General features: G+C 38.8%; 2 protein-coding genes across 2 annotated transcripts; both read right to left on the reverse strand.

Annotated features, from left to right (window-relative positions):
* Positions 1-759: 759 nt before the first annotated feature.
* Positions 760-11,650, reverse strand: LOC106169063 (uncharacterized). Its single transcript, XM_013548357.2, has 8 exons — positions 11,577-11,650; positions 7,768-7,825; positions 3,860-6,163; positions 3,470-3,627; positions 3,038-3,167; positions 2,575-2,738; positions 2,159-2,206; positions 760-1,328 (listed from the first exon to the last, which is right to left on the reverse strand). The coding sequence occupies exons 2-8, from the start codon at positions 7,820-7,822 to the stop codon at positions 1,200-1,202; spliced, it is 2,988 nt and encodes a 995-aa protein (XP_013403811.2). The 5' UTR covers positions 7,823-7,825; positions 11,577-11,650; the 3' UTR covers positions 760-1,199.
* Positions 11,651-13,551: 1,901 nt separating this feature from the next.
* Positions 13,552-19,946, reverse strand: LOC106169071 (regulation of nuclear pre-mRNA domain-containing protein 1A). Its single transcript, XM_013548376.2, has 7 exons — positions 19,718-19,946; positions 18,397-18,526; positions 17,881-18,008; positions 17,351-17,472; positions 16,773-16,899; positions 15,924-16,099; positions 13,552-15,689 (listed from the first exon to the last, which is right to left on the reverse strand). Exons 1-7 carry the CDS (start codon positions 19,926-19,928, stop codon positions 15,540-15,542), a joined length of 1,044 nt encoding a protein of 347 aa, XP_013403830.1. The 5' UTR covers positions 19,929-19,946; the 3' UTR covers positions 13,552-15,539.
* Positions 19,947-20,037: the final 91 nt, after the last annotated feature.

Here is a 20,037-nt window from a genome sequence, read left to right on the forward strand (position 1 = left end):
TTGCGCTCGCGTGCTCACGGACACACACGCACAACCAATCATTTATTTAGTGTATGTAGCACGTATTTGGTCCACAATCACCAGTTTATTTCCAAGTCTACAAAAAACAAAATAATTTAACTGTACCGCCATTAAATACAGTGTATTTCATCGCTTATGAGATGGAACTGGTTGACTTGTTGAATGTGGAATAACGTGTACTGGTACGTGTTACTAAATCTGGTTTATAACTGCTCACAGGGAAACACTCCAAATTATGTATCCTCCAATTTCGACCAAATGGCATAACATTAATACAAGATCCAGCGCTGCATGTCATTTCAGTTACCTTCTGTGGTTTTTTAGTGAAAACATCTTTTATACTCGAGTATAGTCCAGTGAAACGTGCTTCCAGGCATATAAAATATGCCATTAGTAGATATCAGTTTAAGTTTAGTCAGAATTTTTTTTTTTTGATCGGCTCAGAAGTTAAGAGGCTGAGCCTTTTATGTTTTATAAAACATGTTTTATTCAATAAGTAGTCTAAAACTCTTATTATTTCTATTCACGTGATCGCTCCCTTTTAGACCACATTGGAAATCAGTGTTTTTAGCTTTCTTGTGTCATCTGTGTATTTATTGTATATTATATATTTAATATATAATTCACATTTTAAGTATTAAAAATCAAATCAAATCAAAATTTCCAATTGAAATTTCATAGAACAAACAGTATAGACAGTGAATAGTGTAGGCTATGCATGGAAAAAATAAGATGAAATCACTTTTGACTGTTTATTTCCTTTTTATATGGAAAGCAAAATACGAGTTATTTAATGTGTTTTTAATCACAACCTTTGTTACATAAGAATTGGATCTTATTCTTTATAATGTCCATTAAAGATAATATATATGTGCGTAATTTGGATATTAGCTTTCAGATAAACGTATTTACAAGACGTACAAACACAAAGACTTCACATAAAGACATCACCGGTTCAGACTTTTGATTTACCGTTTTATTCCAAAAAAATATCAATATCAAAATGATTGAAACGATAAATGCAGCCGAAATTACGTAAATCCAAATAAGTGTATATTTCGTTTCTTCTTCCACCTATGCTCCTTTTTTAAAAACATCGACAGTCGATAAGCAAATCGTGGATATAAATCTCCCCCCTAACTCAGTGCGGCGTGGCGCCATTTTCAAACGCTGTTTATCTATGCGTTTGCCTCCTTTTCCTTCTCGTCATTGGAATGGATTGGCTCTTTCTTCTCGTGGACCGGGGCGACCTCGGAGGTCACGACTAGTTTTGGAAGGTCGTTGTGGAGATGGGCTCTTAGAATGGCCTGGAAAGAAAGAGACACTTGACAAATATCGTAGGACCTTCATAAACGTATCCTATACATGATTTTCCCTACAATAGAACTTCCCCCAGACAAAAAAAAGAAACAATTTTCTCAAATTCAAGAATCATTAATTAACCCGTCCCTACACAAGGAGGGGCTGTCTTGTACCATATCTTATTGAATAATTTAAAAATTAAAATAATCTTTATGTCTGACCAGTCATTGACCGCCATATCTCCATGTACATTTCAAGGCACTATTGACATCAGATCTGAAGTTTTTTTGTGATTTTAAGGTGTTAATTGAGAAATATAAGTGACGTTAGGACATTTTCAAAAGCGGACAATATATGGTACCTCTAACAAAGTTTTGTATCCCTCAAGAAAACGCTTGGCATACAGAGCTAGTGGCGGGAATACAGCATTGACTAAGGAACATTAAAGGGATAATAACTCTTCGTATGATATCTATATTTCACAATAAATACATTGTGAACAACTCATAGAAATATAATATATTCTGCTTTACCACAAAAACAGCAGTTATAGCTATTATTCTGATATCTAACAAAAAACCAAACGTTTTAGAAAAAACCAAGGACTAATTTTGAATGTAAAAATGGATTCATGAAGCATTGGAAAGTACGAGAAAATTGTTGTTTACTCTAGGAAAATTCATTTTTTGGCCAAAACGAAGAGTTATTATCCCTTTAACAATGTATTGGAGTAATGTGAACAGTTCACCTTCTGTACATCATATAGTGGTTGTAGTGAGATGTAGTGTGTTTGTCAGTAGGTACTATCTGAGCTAAGAGCAGAGTGGTTACATACCTCCATCGCTTTCTCCTTCTTGCTCACTTTTCCACTTTTCATGCATTTCTAAAAATATAAGACACGAGAAAACATGAGGTATGTATTTAAGGTAGATACCATCAAAACTATATCTTAATACAACGTTTTATGTTGGTTCAAATTAAAATGAAAAACATATGATTTATAACATGAAATGTACTGGAGTTGTATGAAAACACTTCACCGTGGTACTTTTTTAACAGCATATATTTCCCTGCTTCTCTGCGTTAGTGTTATACTTGAGTACATGTAGGTTGGGAGGTAATTAAGCATCTTGAGAATTCGAACAGAACCTTAGTCCTAGATGTTATTTGAAATCAGAGGGTACCTTGTTCAGCTTTACTTTCGTCCCCCCCCCCTCCCCGCCTCTCTCTTGAGTCGGAGTCAGTACTTACCACGGCTGTCAGGATGATCAGCGCCAAGGCGGCAAGTGCCACCACACAGACCACAGCAATGATGGTGGCGTACTCCAGATTGTGAGCCCAGCTGTATGTCGTCATAACCACGTGATCACCCTGCTCTTCTCCTGCACGCTGGCTCTCGGCGGCCATCTTGTCTTCTAAATATGAAATGACCGATGATTATATAACAAATAGGAGTTAATCAAACCATGGAAGTATATCTACACATATACTTCCATGATCAAACAAAAGGGAGTCACAAATCGAATTGATACCCTGTAAATTTTAATTTCAAAATAAAGTATATCATAATTAACAAAAAATCAGTTGAAAAGCTGTCATTAAAAAGTAAAGTTGCATAGCACATAAAAACAGTTTTTTCAGTGAATTCATTTTGTCGGTTTAAACAAATTTTTATCTAAATTCAAGGAAGACTATTAAGATGTGCGTTCTGTACCCTTGACATCCTCTTTAATGGTCTCCTCCTCAGCGGCTGGAGAGGTCTTCTCCTCCAGGACCACCTTAGATTCAGGCTGCTTCTCTGGCTCAGCAGTTTTTACAGTGGGGATCTCTTCAACAGGCTTTGCCTGAAATATATTCATTGTTAGAATTTATCAAAACTATCATGGCATGCTGTAAAATTGTGCGAACGAAGAGGTGCCGCGTACGTTATTCCGTACTCAAAATGACATTAGCCCAACTCCTTTTGCCTCTATTTTATACAGAGTCGACGTTTTTTTAACTACGTGTTGATTAAGCGGACGTCACCATTGAACATATATCAATATGTACCCGAATTAGAGTAGCTTTGGGGATACACTACTTCATGCTCTACAACTCTCACACTACTTTCAATCCAAAAAAAAAAAAAAATAGTTATGATTCTCACCTTGGGTGCTGGCTTCTGCTCAGCAGGTGCCTCTGGTTTTTCACTTGGAGGTTCGGGCTGTCCGATAGCGGTACCGCTGACGTCATCTTTGCTATCTCCCTGGTCAATTGGCACATCAACTGGGGCTGGCACGTCAACGTCTGGCACATCAACGTGGTCTTAATGTTGAAATGAAATTTTAAAATAATTGTTAAATAGGTATTTGGGGAGTGCTTAGATAATCGTAAGACAATCGTGGGCACGAACTTAAGTACCTGTATTATCCTAGAATGTACAAGTTAATATTCATGGTTTACAGTCGCTTTTGCTGGTTTTGAATGGTCGCCAAATATATGATGAGCTATAAACCTATTGATTTCAAGGCGTGTATAACATTCCACTTGTACTTACCACAGCAGACATTACTGCAAGCCTCCTCGGTTTCGAAATTATTGGCATTTCCGCCGCACCCGCTGAACATGAACGGCTCACAGATGCCACTCTTCTCATTGTAATGCCATCTGAACATGGTTCCAGTGCAGGTGCCCACCTCCATGGGCAGGTAGCACACGGGGTTGGTGGGGGCACCGCTGTGGGGGGCATGGGAGAGAATTGGCAACTTGGGGAGTGGGACTCCGTGGACAGGAGTGTCGAACCCGGCATTGGGGATGAAGTTCTTGGCTGGTCTCATTGGTGGCATGAGAGGGAAGTTGAACAGAGGCTGTGGTCTCGGTTTCATAAACCACATACGCGGACCACCAGGTGGTGGTAGCATCTGCTGGCGCTGCTGTTCGCGGCGACGTGACGCGAAGGTAACGTGGGAAAGTCTCTCGTAGACGAGCACGCTCGGCAGGGGGCGACCACCCATGACCATCCCCCTTGGTCGTGGACCTGGCATCCTCAGACCATGTGACATGTCAATGCCTGGTTGCTGTTGGGGCGTGTCTGTTTCGTGTTGCTGAGCTGGCATTCCATGTGCTTGCTGTTGTTTAGCAGGGATACTGTGCTGTGGCATCTGCATTTCATGTTGAGGAGCAGGCATGCCTTGCTGTGGAGCTGGGAATCTCCCGTTTTGCTGTTGAGGCATCTGTTGATGATGCCCGAAGTTTGGTGGGTTCATCTCCATTGGGTTGCGCTGTTGGAGACCGTCTTGTCCTAAAGGCATCATCATCATCATGCCCATGCCTCTGTTCATCTCGTGTCTTGGCCCATTCATGAACATATTGCCGTGTGGCCCTCTCTGGCCTGGCATTTTCCTCAGATGACCTGGCGGTGGGCCGTAAGATTCCATTTGCGGAGCCTGGGGGCCAAACGGGCGTGGCTGCTCCTGTGGCTGGAAACCATGGGGTCCGGTCTGGGGAGGAACACCAACGTGCATCAAGAAAGTTTTGAATGCTCCTTCCGGAAGTTGTTCCAGGGGGCGCTGTTGGTCGGGTTCAGGGGAGTGCTCGGGGCTGATGTCAAAGATCATGTTAAATCCGTGGCCTTGTGGCTGATGATTGTTATTGGCATCTGGTTGCTGTTGTTGCTGTTGATGTGGTTGCATTGCCATCATGTCAATGAAAATTCCTGGGACATTCGGGATTCCCGGCATATTGCTGTCTGGAGAATTGAACGGTCTTCTCAGCGGCTGGTCTGATGGATTCATGATTAAAGATGGCCTGGGTGTATCGTCGTTCTGGTTGCCAAACGGACCCGGGAAAGCAGGGGCGCCCATCATAGCCATACCGTGTCCCCTTTGGGGCGTAGGGAAAGACTGGTTTGGACGACCTGACGGGAACGGGAATGGCACCTCCTGGTTATCTCCTCTCTGGAAAACTGGTGGTTGTTGTTGGTTGGTGTCGTCGTGGCTCTGGTCTTGTGGGTGAGTGAGGTGACGATCAGGAGAGACATTGGTGTTACTGCCTAAACCGAACATTAGTCCCAGAAGATTAGCCATGATTTGGGGTGTCTGTTGTGGGCCTTCACTCTCGTCAGCTTCTTGGTTGTGTTGAGGCTCTTGAGGCTGCTGGCTGTCCTCGTCATTCTGATCAGGTTGGAGGAACGGGTTGGGTGGCATCTGAGGCATTGCACCGGCAGGTGGAGCTGCTGGTCCCATCATGAAGGGGAAGGGTTGAGGGGCCATGTTGTTAGGCATAAACGGCTGCGGGAAGGGCCCTCGCCTGCGGTTATCGTCTCCGCCAAGGAGTGGTCGTCTGGGGTCACTGAATCCTGTACTGCTAGGGGCGCTAATTGGAGTGTCATCCTGACTTGGGACGGGAACGTCTTGGTTGTCATCGGCCTCTGGGACAACAACAATCGGGATTGGCTGGTTGTCCTCGGGCTGGCTGTCTTCCTGGGTTGTTTCTTCCGGGTCTTGATCAGGCTGGACTCTCTCTGGAGTTGGAGGAAGGGGCATTCTTGGAAAGAAGGGGCCCTGGTTGGTAGTGTCGGGGTTTGGAGGCACGGGAAAGACGGGCATGACCGGCGCTCCGTTCACTGTGATAGTCAACTGCTGTGCTGGTGTCTCGGCATTCTGTTCAGCGGGTGTGGAATCTTCCCCTGTTCCCACCATTTGCTGTGGTTCTGGTTGGTCTTGAGAGCTGACCTGTGGCGCCACCACTATGGTGGGGATGTCAGCAGTGGCGTCATCTGTGGCGTCATCAGTGGCGACATCTTCTGGTTTTGGTGGCTGCGGAATGCCATCTGCGAATGGGCTAAATTGTTCAGTCCACCCTAGGAGTAGAAATGAATTATTTTTAACAGATTGATGTCAAGTGTAGGTAGAAAGATTACACATATACCAACGAAATGTGCATATACTAATGATTATAACGGTTTTCTTGAACACAAAAAATCAACTTAAACTTAATTAGCATATATAACGGAAATGTTTTTTAAAAAACAAACACTAGCTTAAAGATATATATTCAAATATCCATATCAGAGAGAGAGAGAGAGAGAGAGAGAGAGAGAGAGAGAGATGCCGCATTCCACCCACACAATTCACTACCTAATCTTTAATTAAAGAAACCTTCACTATGATTGTTTATCCAACACATTTAACATGTGTGCTAAGTGAATTAGAGTACAAATACAAGGATCCAAAACAAGACATCAGATTAAAGAACTAATAGCCTTAATCAAGTTTGTCATGTTATTCGACAAATCGTGTTTCTCAAAAAATTCAAATGTAGAAGATTTCAGATATACCCGTACATCCTTCAAAACCGACGGGAAAAGATAAAAATAACACTTAAATCCATAATAATTACATGTCACCAAAAAGGGTATGTTTTAACATATTAAAATAAGAGATTGGAGGTAGATTTAAATACATACTGTGTCTTTTACAAACCACAGAGTAAAGCGTCAGCTGGTTGTTATAGTGACATATCACTAGGAATATCAAAGCTACCTGTTTGTGACAGGCACCACGGGAAGATAGGGAGTTCAAAGTGACAGTAAAACAAGGTTATCTGGTCGCTTTTTACTGAGGTTCTAGAGTGCATTCTGTGAGGTCGCTTTAAGGAGTGTAAAGAATTTTATTTATTATCATATCTTTATTATTTTTTATCATTATTATTATTATTGTTATTTTATTGTCATTGTTTCAATTAGCATTAATACTCAAAATTTCAATTGTGAGTCGTGAATTCAGTTGTGTACGTTATCAAAACAGTTGTTTAGCTTTCAAAACAGTTGGTTAGTTTTCTAGGGTGTCAATACGTCAAAATTGATAAATCATTGTCATTTGTGACAACTTTCATACCACGTGGTAATTTTCTCCAATACCGCAAAATTAGCATTTGCAATTATTATTATCAGAGAGTATATCAGTTTATCTGCAAGCATAGAGGTGATGTTAAGATAAATGACAAGATGTTCAATTATTTTAAAATGTAATGATGAGAAGTTAGGTTTGCACTAAATTTCGGTTATTTTCGTAAACAAAAATTTGGTGACAACCTAAAACTAGAAAGTAGTGTGAACTTATCTCATGAACTCATTATTCAAGTTAGTTTACCTATCACTTCGGTCTATAAAGGAAGGGTATTGTGTAGAGTTTCCAGAGTTTATTTATAACTTTTAATAAAGTGGTCGTTGTATGTTAAAATAATCCCTAGCGTTTTACCTTAACAACACTTTCCTTTAAAACGACATTTTTTTTTATCTCAATCGATCATTTGTATCCCTTAATGAGTATTTTCCATGAATTTTAGAATTATATAAATATTGTCACCATCAACAGCAGCAATATCACCATTTTTATTATCATCAACACCATTACCATCATCGTCTCACACACACACACACACACACACACACCGAAAACTTACCTTGACTTACGACTGCTAGAAAAGTCAGCAGTGCCACTACTTTCACGTGTAACATGGTCTACTGAAAACAACAGAAATAAAAGTTGAACTGGGATCTGATATTTAAAGCAGCATTTTGTTATGATCCAACATTCCGTTAGCACCCTCTATTTGATCTCATTAATTATTCTTCTCTCAGTCTGTTATTATTCTGCATTGCTTTGAATGCTGGCATTTACTCTTTACCACAATTTACTAAATCATTCTTATTATCGACACAAGATAAGACGCAGGCCCTGCAGATTTTGAGCATAAACAGTAGACGCATTTATTCCTAATTTCGTAGCATTCGACCCCTTCATACCGATATTTAACGGTACATATTAATAAGTCCCATACTTAAGGCACATATCTGATTCAACGTTTATGGAAATATCTTTGTGACAAAATTTCCTGCGGCTGCTATCGCTGCACTATTAACTGTAGAGGAACAATCACGCGGTCTTCATGAAGCGCTTATCAGTTATATTTCGATACAAGTGCATAATTTCTTCACAGTTAAAGAGAGGGAGTTTTATTCCCAAATGTGTCATTAGATCCAGCACCTTGTGCAGGTAGCAGATCTCAAATGTAGATTTTGCAGTTCTCAATTCATATTCCGCCCTTCGCTGCTGTTCTATCTTGTTAATAAAGGCGGCCAGGAAAAGGTGTTTTCAACTATTGAAGGTGAAAATCACGAACAGACAGAGCCGGTCCTCGTGTTTTAAACAAATGCAGTTTACACGAATTCTTAACTGGTTTGACTTTTTTAAAGAAGTCAAGAATATTTTAACTTCTAGCATAGGTCAACACCACCTTGTTATTAAACATATGACTCAGCCACTGAAAGTGCGGTATATCTGCAGTGTCACGAAATAGACAAACTAAATAAGACGAAATGGATTTTGAACGCGTATAGAAATGTTTCCCTTATGTTTATCGTCGCTGTTTTGTATCTAATGTTAATTTCATTCCTTCAAACCGCTGGATCTAAACACATTCTCAATTATTATTATTATTATTATTATTATTATTATTATTATTATTATATTGCTCGTGCTGCTGTTGTTGTTCTTATATAACTGCCTTCATCCCGTACGAAATTCATCCACATTTCTTACCAGTACGACTGTGTGACCTCCGCGCGTGACCTCCTAGACTGATGTATTTTTTCGCCACTGATGAGATATTAAATGTTTTCATCGTGACTTAATGGTTACCAATCACGAGCCTCGCATCATTCTTATACAAACAACTTGAAAGACAAAGACTGGATTCCCATACCCGGATCGATCTAACAGGATCGATCCATCTCCAAGGGATATCTCTTTAACCTGCTTCAGCTTCAGCGGCTTAGATGTCTGGCACGCCTACTGAAGCTAAGCCGCTAAAGTTGATTGCAAATAAGACCCCATTCCCATAGATTTTAGATCGATCTATCCCTGTGGGGAGTCTCACTTGATTACTGTTAGCTTAGCCGGCTTAAGCGTCTGTCCCGCCTTCTAAAAGCTGTAAGGGGGTAATTAGCTATGGTGCGCGCTCGGCTGACTGCAATTTAGCGTGAACCCCCAGAGAGTTAGGTCGATCTAAATCTTAATCTCTGGATCGATCTAAATCTCTGGGAATGCACCCTCAGGGAGAATCCCGGAGATAGTAAGTGCGGTAGGGTCTGGGAATGGTCCCAAAGATGTTTGTCTATGCTTTTCCTGTAGTTTAGAGCTCTTAAACCTGTCATGTCATGAACTAAACAATTTTCCCTCGCCTAATACCATTACCATTCCTTTTATTGTTATTATTATTATTTGGTATCAAAGGTATAAACCACCGTGCTTTGCCAAAATTAAGACGCTATTAGTGTTGTCGCGGGCTATTATTGTTTTAAGAAGACTTATTACCTATGATGTTGACTCACAGATTTCTAACGTGCACTGCGGCATCATGCAAGGTGATTTTTAATATGTCATGACGATGATGTTAATACAGAAGAACACGCAAACAAACACATACTCTAACCCCCCCCCCACACACACACACATACACAGAGAGAGAGAGAGAGAGAGAGAGAGAGAGAGAGAGAGAGAGAGAGTTGAGTATGCAACCGGCATGCTGAAGCTCACAGCAGCAACATTTTGCCATGTTATAAATTCTAACTAATTAAATTTTAGGCGATTTCTAGGTGAAAAGCAGGTAGACAAAGACTGCCGGGGAGATTGTTTTAGTCATTAATAGCCTGCTAGAATATCACGATTGCATAACGTGTTTTATATATACAATCCTGTTTATACTTAGATGGCCTGCTGGAGGTGATCAGCTGGCGACACTTGGTTTGGACACCGGGTGTAAGTACACTGGGACAATTTGGACCGACTTCTAAGCGACCTACACGCTTTTCGGCATTAGGATCAAACTCAGTCGTGCCGATCACAATACATATGGCAATATGAAGCACTCGTGTATTTCAACGCATAGGGGAAGTTACTTGGGCGACATGCTGAGTGCCCAACGACTTCTTTGCAATCGGCCGATAAATTGTTGAGTTACCGTTACAGATGCAGAGAAGACACGTTTCGCATTTATATTTTTATCACGCCTCGCTTCATTATCCCTGCATATTAATTTTACGACCTCAAACAGCGCCATGTGCGACAGGGCATGTTAACAACATTAAAGCTTTCTCTTTTGCCTAGTAACAAATATATGTTTTCTATTTCGTTTTTTCACGGTGACCTATACGCATATTTGCAGAAGCATTAATTTGTTGTCCACTTTTGTGAATCACCATAAGCATAAAATTGATTTAATAACAGAAACTTTGCACGTCATTCCTTTACAGCACCTTTTGTTTTATTTTATTTTATTTTATTTTACAAATGCTTAACATTTACAAATGCTTAACAGCAGGCCTCTCAGTAAGATTGAAAATCGTTATCTGCAAAAGAGCAACTGCATGGCATCGGTGATAAGCCAGTAATTACCTCTTTCTACATTCCCATTGCGAAGAACAAATATTGAAAACTAAGTTGAAAACATCGTCGTGTTTATATTTTTACACGTGCTATTCTATACGGAAGAGAATAGCGTTTTAAACCTTACATCTCCATCCATTTCTCTACAAACACGTGTGTCTTCATAATGTCTTATACAACATATCGTAGAGGAAATAGTTTAAGATTCATGCAAATTGCTGGGTAGGATACCAAGCAGCAGTTTTCGGACGAGGAAACAAGCGTTGATATGTATCTCTCCGCGGCGTTATCTACCTGTGTTATTATTCTCTCCCTAAGTCGTTACCTGTAGAAATTTAATGTCCATCCCAGAGAAAAAAAAATCCACTATGTTTGTTCTTTAGCAATAGAGATCCCATGTCGTCTGGCTCGCGTGACACTGATGATGTTATGAATATAGTCAGGGTATGAGCTTGACTTTTAACTCTTGCTTGATTTTCACACGTTAATGGAGTTCACGACTTTATAGGGTGCAGCATAAACTGTTTCAAGTTTTGTCCATTAGTAACTTTCTTCTCATAGAAATATCAATGGCTGTTTGGCTGCATTAAGCTTTACAAAATTACTAAAATATGAACGAATCTCAGTGTGTCTCACTGTTATATATGGAAATTATTATATACGAAAGTTATTAAAGCGAGCTATTTACGTAAAACATGCTCATAATTTTTTTGTAACTTCATTCATATTGCCCAAAAATATGTATCTCACACCAATAAGAAGTAAAGATTATAAAAAGCAAGGAGAAAAAAATCAAAACAAAACACCGCGACGTACTCTACTTACCCGTGGCTGTCCTGCAGCTGTTAGTACCACGTCGTATTCTAGTGTCGTCTGCTGCAGTCCTCGGGCGCACGCAGCATCATTAAAATCATGCAAATGTCGCTTCAGATGGATGAGTTCATTTTAGCGGAGGGATATCTCGGCGTTCCATGTTGCTTTTTTTATAAATATTCATAAGTTAGAGCGAGGTTTTGAGATTTTATCGTAGTAATTCGCACACAGAGGCAAACGTGATGAGAGCAAGAGCAGCTATCTTAATTAATTAATTAATCAGCATTACATCTTTTTGTTGAAGCTGTGCTGATTGTCATTTGTACAATTAACATATCATGAAGAAATGACGACCAGGAAACACTTGGGAGCTTATCATCGCCATTTTTCTTTTTTGTTTTGTCCTACGAGTACGTGATACAAGATAGTGAACAAATGTGCACGCCCCACCTTAATGTGAATGACGTTGTTTTCAAGTTTAGATATCTTGGGTCAAAATGACACAGCAGTAATGTGTGATATAAAAAAAGTAATAGAAAAACGCAGTGTCAGGTACGACGTATTCAAACGTGTAATTTAAAGTGTTGCTCGGTTGTATATATCGGGGCATGTGACTCCTCATTTAAAATGAGCCTCGTCAGGAAATATAGACATGAAAGAAAAAAAACTGATTTAGTGTTATTACTTTAATCTCATCCCTTCCTTTAAGTAACGCGACAAATCTTTATTTATGTAATTATTTAGTTATTTTATTTCTTTTTTATGGGGGGGGGGGGTACAATTATATTTCATGTAAATTGAAAAAAGAACGTTAACATGACAAGAGACGAGAAAATCCATCAAGAGATGATATCTCTGTATTTATTAAAGCGACAGGGTGATATGGAGTGGTCAGGGAGGGTGCGAGAGATGTCAAAAAGCCGTTATACATCAGATGATGTAACATAAATGAATATGATAAACATACTATATTCATTTTCAGACCGCTTCAACTATTTCAGTAACATACCTAAATACTCTTAACACGAAAAGGATCCATTTTCAAATTAGAATCAAACGTGAATTTTGGGTGGAAAAAAAAGTTTTATTTTTTATATTTTTATTTGCTTACAACATGCTTCGAGGATATAATTTTGGCTCTTGGATTGACACATGTAAAGGATGTTAATTTTTCAAAAAGATGTTATAAAAAAGGTTCCAACGGTTCTTCCCTCAAGCATTCCGCCAAGCTCTTTTTTAAACTTCACCTTATTTTCGAGTAAATCAAAGAATTATGAAAAGGCGGCAAGGTCATCTGAATGTCACAGGTTGAAAGAAAGGGCTTTCCACAATATTGTACAAGGGTGGAAAAAAACGTCTTTTGACGTCGTCGGCCGATTACCATGGCCAAAACCACCAGCCAAGCAGCAGGTCACCCGAGTGAACTAGAAAACCGGTTTGGACAATCACTACGTATGATAAGGAACTGAGCGGTCTTAGAGTCCGTCCTCCATTTAAGCGGTACATGTTAGGGTTAGTGTGACGTGAGTGGGACAATCTGGGACGAGCTGGCCAGTACAGGTGTAACAGGAATGGAAGTCCTAGGAATGGAAGTCCGGGCTCCAATATGATTAATACAGGTATAGTAAGGGTTAGTTGGAGTATTGGGTTTAGTATATGGGACGAGTGTCAACTGTACAAAGTAATGGGATGCAGACTACTATTCCTAGCGGACTTCAATTCCTGTTACACCTGATTCAGTATCACATGTACCTCTCTCGTGCTTGACACCGAGTCTGCAACCATCTGATTAATGCTATCTTCCCGTGTGGAACAAAATTATAGTGCAAACGTCGACCTTTACACACATTTTGTCTGGAATCAACTTTGTATTCAAAGGCTATAATTTCTTTAGGCGCTTACAGACTTAAACGATGATCGCGAGAAAGACAATGACTGAAAACTGTCCGCGGTAACTTAAAGAGTAACTAAAACTCTACACGTAACGTTCCTTGTATTCAATAACAATTTATTCATACCCAGTAAATGAACAATTGAAATGTTTACTACCAGTTACAAAGTAAACGACATTTGATGTCCTTACAGACGCAAAACTTTGCCCTTGATACGAAATGAAAGTGCTTTCTTTCACAGGCACAATAGAGAATGAGACTGTCGGTACCTAGCTAGTCAGGTAATATGTTCTCAGAAATAGAATGCTTCCATTTTACTGCATTTATTAAAACCTCCTTTACACTGGACGGCGTCCTTTCTGCGACCATGAAACTGGCATCGCTGTGGTGGTAGAAAGGAGGCACAAGCATCGCTTTGGTTGCTAAATGAAACCTCAATGATCGGCCGGTTGTCGGCACGTTAAGTATTCTTATTTTTTTATTCTCAAACAGGGCCGTACTTCGTGGACGCAGAAAGGACGCCGCCCAGCGTAAGGGGGCTTAACGTGTCGCCTCTCAACTATTGGGAATCTTTTGCGTTTTAACAGTGGGAATACACCTATAAAATACAAGGGCAGGTGAATTTTTTCCTCAATTAAGAAAATCATATGGTACAATTAAATGCATTTAAAACTGCATTCATTCCATTATCCTTACCCTAATAATTTCAGCAAAGCTCATGTTGTTCATTAATGAAAAACATTACATATTAGTAACATTGAAGATACATGTCCAGGTTATTTCTTGAAAAAATATTCTTTTAAACAAGAACTGAATAACAAGCAATCAATAATTTCATTTTTTGTTAGATCTTTATAATCTTCCAATAACTTATTGCATTTTGTAGAAATGAAAACGCCTTGATGACGCATGACCTGCTTTAGATTTTAACATGCAGATTTACAGACCCTGGGAATAATAACATACATTTTAAAAAGTGAGAATGATAGAAGAGCAATTGACACTGAAAACACAGATGGTTACAATAACATCCGAGTGTTGCTGCTATGGGAAAATAATGGTACATGCAAAAATGGAAAAAAGAAATAAGACATTTAACCCACCATACAACAGATGCACTTCCTTTTCAATATAAATTAAACGACATCAAATGGAAATACTGTCATCACACTACATTTTAGCAGCACGGATACACACTTAACGAGGTTAAAATATCTTACTTTTTTGAAGATGCCAACCCCATGACATTAACTCACAAACAAAAGAATTGCTAAAACTAAGTTCCCATCCACGTTATTCTACATAATAACTTACAAAAAAATTCTTTCAGTCTCAAAGAAAGATAATTTTTGCATCCCAGTTGTGTATAATCAATTCACATTTTCATTCAAACATGCAAAGATGTCAAGTATGTTATTGCCCTTTCTCAATCTTGACACACCCTCGTGAACCTTCCCACCAGATAAAACCATGCTTACATAATAAGATCTTACCATCTGCAGTCTGTTTTACAACATACCATAGCATTAAAGTTATAATTAAACCTTACATAATAGCAGAAAAAAATGCTTTGGCATCTAATTTTTGCTCTTATCAAATTTTTGTAGCAAAGTCTGTGACGAAAAGAGAAAAAAATTGTCAGGTAGAGAACAACATAGCATTAGATAAAGTACTGTCAACAATGCTGCAGAACAACTTAACAGAGACATAAAGAAGATGGCACTTTATTGTGGAAACAAAGCTTTGCAATAAAAAAGGCCAATAAAATAAATCCCAATCATTTTATTTTATGTGCTATTCTAGAGATAAGAAACAGCACGACTAAGATCACAATGGCCAGAACAAACCTTGATACCTTAGAGGAACAAATCAATTGTCCTCGGGGGAAAAATGCGCCCAAGAAATGCATCTTTTCACCTCTGTTCCTCGACTCTTACACCCCCCTGGTGTAAACCATGACTGATCTTCATGTTCTGCTCACCAAGTCTTCAGAACAACTTCAAAGCACCAGCGCCCAGTCACTTTTCCTCATATTTGTTTTAAAAATCCAGCAGACATCTGCAGAGTTCTGCGGCTGTTACTGTCATTCTTTGGCGAAGAGGTCTCCAGCAGACGGCAGAGGTTTCAGACCCCCCGTGACATCTGGTAGCAGAGACAGGTCGGGGAGATTTTGGATGTGAGACCTCAGCTCGTTCCGTACCTCGGACACTTTACCCAACTTTTGTTTGTATTCCTGGGAAAAAGAAACAATATGATCATTATTCTATGGTATTTTCTTGTTGTGTAGTCTACAATAGTCTTCTGTTGGAAATTTTAGTTTGGGTAATTTTAAAAGTTGTTTCTGTATGATAAGAGATAAGAGAAAAATAACTACTGGAGCACTAACTGTCACATGATTTTTTTCCAGTGGGAATTTTCTCTCACTTTGTCACAGTTTTCATATCACGATCAAAGATCAAAAACTTACATCTAATCTTTTTTCTGACTCCGTCAGCTGGTCTTTTTGGAATGCTATAAAATCTTTTAACATCTGCGCTATATGTTTTCTTTCTTCCAGTTCTTTTGATAAACGAGAGTTGTACTCGGCTAGAAGGAGGGAAGCATCCTCCACCTCTCGACTCAACCTGTCCACTGTTTCCCTGTCTGGAAGAAAACAACAGTATACAATAAGAAATTCACTAGAAGCAAACACCCATAATTCAACAGAACTTATAAATGGATTAAGTGTTTACTAACACTACCTGCAGATCATTTAGCACTAATGCCTATATTAACAACGTAACCCACAAATTAACCAACACACCGTAAAATTATTTAGCACCAACAAAGCGATACCTAACACTAACACTCATTCGCTCTGTTATTGCCGGATGCGGAATATGTTGTTAATTTGTGGTTTTAAATTTATAAGGCCTGATTCAAGGGAAGAAAAGAAATGATGCTACAGAGAGTTGAAGAAAATGAAAATACACAAAAGCTGAAAACAAGCAGTGACAGAGTCTAAAAAAAAAAAAAAAAAACAACACTTTACAATGTCAGAGAAAAATCAATGAAATTTCACCATGTCTTAATCTCATCTCACTTCCGTTAAGTTTCCAAGTGGGTGTTTAAATCTTGGGGCAAATAAAAACTAATTAAACAAACAGATAATCCTGGAATGAAGAAATATCTTTGTTTGTTCACCTACAATACTGTGAACATGCCAGCTGTTTAATTAGCTATTAATATTGTTTACAGGAGCAAATCATTATCAAAATCTGTACAATATAAATAAATGCTTAGAATCAGAAGCCCAGTGCCACTTCAAGAGTTCTACCTTTTATCTTCTCCAACATGGCGATATCAGAGACCTCTGGTGGCAGAGCTGCAATTCTTTCCCTGACGGCAGCATCTGTGGATGCAGAGTTCTCCAAATCCTGTAGAGCTCGAACTAACTCCTCTGCCTGAAAGATATTTAATGTAACAATAGTTCAAAGGGAAAAACAGTATGTAAAACCGAAAATATCAACTTCTTGATTAACCTGTTAAGTGGAGGCAATTTTTTCAATACCTGTATCATTGCCACCAATTATCTCAGTTTTTTTTTATTAAAATAGTGAAATAAAAGAAATATTATAATTTTCTGATGAGACAGGTGGTAAAACATGCCAAGTCTTAAAACATATACTGTTGGAATAGATCAACTACAATGTCAGACTAGAGTAGTAGAGAGTCATGGTCATCTCCCAGGAAGGTGCCACCAGCACATTTGTTACTGGTTGGATGTAACCACAAACAAAATAACTTTCAAATTAAGGAAAGAAAAAAATACAAAAAAATCAAAGACAATTTTTTTTTACAGAGAAAATGTGCTGAAGTTTGAGCCTGATGAGTATGGTGTTGATATCAACTTACGTCAGGAGGTTCTTTGGGTGAGTCTGATATATCTGCCGCTATCTCCTCTCTCAGAGATAGAGGAAGTTGTTCTAGTTTGGTTTGATCTAGCTTGCTCTTCTTCACCGGTGGTGCTTCTGCCTCTGGAATAATAATAATAATAATAATAATAGTAGTAATAATAATAATAATGATGATGACGATGTTTCTGAAACAGAAAAACTTCAAATAAAATAAAGTGGAGGATGCGCTTCATTTGTGTTCCTTTATATGCTTCAGTTACTTTATAATGTGAATTGACCTGCAATCATCATATATCTAAGGTTAACATAACCCTCATCCTGTCTGCTTAATGAATATGGAAGTAAAAACAATTCTGGCTATATTTTCACCATAAAATCATCTCTTCTGGGTAGCACCATATTAAGGATTAGGCATACAACTTAATGTTTCAGTTGTTTTTTATGTTTTTAAAATTTTGCCCAATGCTGTACAAAAATAAAATAATATTCACCAAATAAGAACATTCTGACACATTTAATCCTACCCACCTTTGGGTTCACTCTTCCCTGATAGCGCCTGTTTCAGTTCATGCAGGAGATGTTTTTCAAACACGTTTCTTTCCTTCCAAATATTACACAGTCTCCCCAGAGCCTGCTGGGTCTTCTCATCCGCCTCCCTGCAATAATCATAAGAAATTAACAGACCCAACTCAAAAATAATATTATATATTATGTTATTAAAACACTGTGTACTAAGTGATAAAATGGTTTATCCAGGATTTTGGACTTAGGGAGTCCATGTTCATTGTCTCAGTAAGAAAATTAATTGAAATGAGTCAAATTCATTTTCTTACTGAGACAGGTTTACTCAGCTACATGTTCACCAATAAAATATGTGAACAAATTGCTAAAATAGGGTGTCCAAAAGACAGCTGGATTCCTTTACTATAGCATTTTTAGGTTGACAACGTTGTGCAATTATCCCAATAAGTTAGAGAAAATAAGTTTTTTGACTGAAAATCCAGAAAAAAAAATTGAAATCACATCTCCAATGGATACACTTACATTGCCACATGGTTCAGAGCCTCCATCAAGACAGGTGCAAAGTCCTTGGTGAACTCCGGACCTTTCTTCTTGCTGTTCTGGACCACATCATTGGCCAGGTAGACAAAGGTCAATTTACGACTGGACTTCACTGAAAACAGGAGGTGCAAAATATTACAACTGCTCATGTGATTAGTGGGAGTTCTGACAAATTTTTATGCATATTAAGACCAGGACAAGTTGTATCACGTGGGTCATTTTTATGAGATGAAGAAAACTGAGATATGTAGTTCCTTTGAGCATATATTAATCTGAGTGCACATCTTGTCTTTACAAATGAAACTACACAATAGCCATGTCTGGGGGAGCGCTAGCAAATTTTTTCACTTAGCCAAATCACCACATTTTTGTCAATTTGTTATCAAAATGGTTATAATTTGGTTAAAACATGTCAAATCAAGCCCTTTTTCTTTAGCCAATTTAAGTCAGTTTTAGCATTTGGCTAAACTGAGAGGTGTTAGTGCTACCCCAGCATGTGGTAAAATTAATTCTGGCTTGTGTTTGTATTTGGTGTACTCTGTCAGAATCATTCAGTGTTCAAAACAGTTGAAAAATGTTCCGTTTTATACTGTAATGACAACCAACAGGCGAAAAGGTATTCAATATTAATCAAAATGCCACCTAAAATAAATTCAGCAGACACAATGAATTCGTAGCCAGGGGGGGTTCGGGGGGTTCGAAACAATTAACCGCCCCTTTTGCTAGGAAAAGGTCCACACTGGATAAAATTTCATCTAGGAACATGAAGATTTTATGGGAAAAGGTCCACATTTTTCAGAAAAAGAACCCCCCCCCTTTTGAAATTGCTGGCTACGGGCCTGATTATAAGTAAGTGCCATGTGTACTCCCCCCCACCCCAAACAATAACATCAGTCTTATCACAGGGATAATTAAGGACTTGCAAATGAATTAATGCATTAGTATCAAACAGGGAACAACCACAGATGTACACATGATGTGGGAGGACACACGTGATGTTAATAAAATAATGAGAAGTCTTATTCATCCTGGTAGAACCCTCAGAAACGACCGTATAAAAATGATAAATGTGGAAAAAGGAAAATAAGTTCACGACCTAAAAAATCATTGATGCAAATAATACATAACACATGCACGTGTGCAAACATTGCACCATATGTGTACCAAACATGTTTCAGCACCTTAACTCCTGACGACACATCTTACTGACATTTAAATCATCAAAAACTACAGAGTTAACACGAGGTTGAAAGTAAATAAATAAATAAACACAGCAAGGTCAAGGACCCGGAGATGCTCTTACCTTTCTGCAGTTCTCGAAGCCACACGTCAACTATCGTCTTTGAGTGCTTTCTGTGGTGAATTAGCCATAATGACAGCGTCTGAATGCTCTGCTGTGAGTTGTTGAGCTCGTGCAACTTTTTCGTCAAGCTGCTCTCAGAAAACGAAGACATTTTCAGATAAATATGTTGCCGAGTCTCCACTCCAGATAGTCTCGTGTTTTCTCGAAGCATGCACGAGCTCGGCGGACGATTCTATTTAGCTGTTAAAACTGCATCAAGTTTAGATCTATTCGGGAAGCCAAACATGTATGTTTCATAGAATTAAATCAGAGATAATTAT

This window comes from Lingula anatina, chromosome 4 (assembly GCF_051362555.1).
Source record: "Lingula anatina isolate TDL-2025a chromosome 4, LinAna3.0, whole genome shotgun sequence".
In the NCBI taxonomy this organism is placed as follows: domain Eukaryota; kingdom Metazoa; phylum Brachiopoda; class Lingulata; order Lingulida; family Lingulidae; genus Lingula; species Lingula anatina.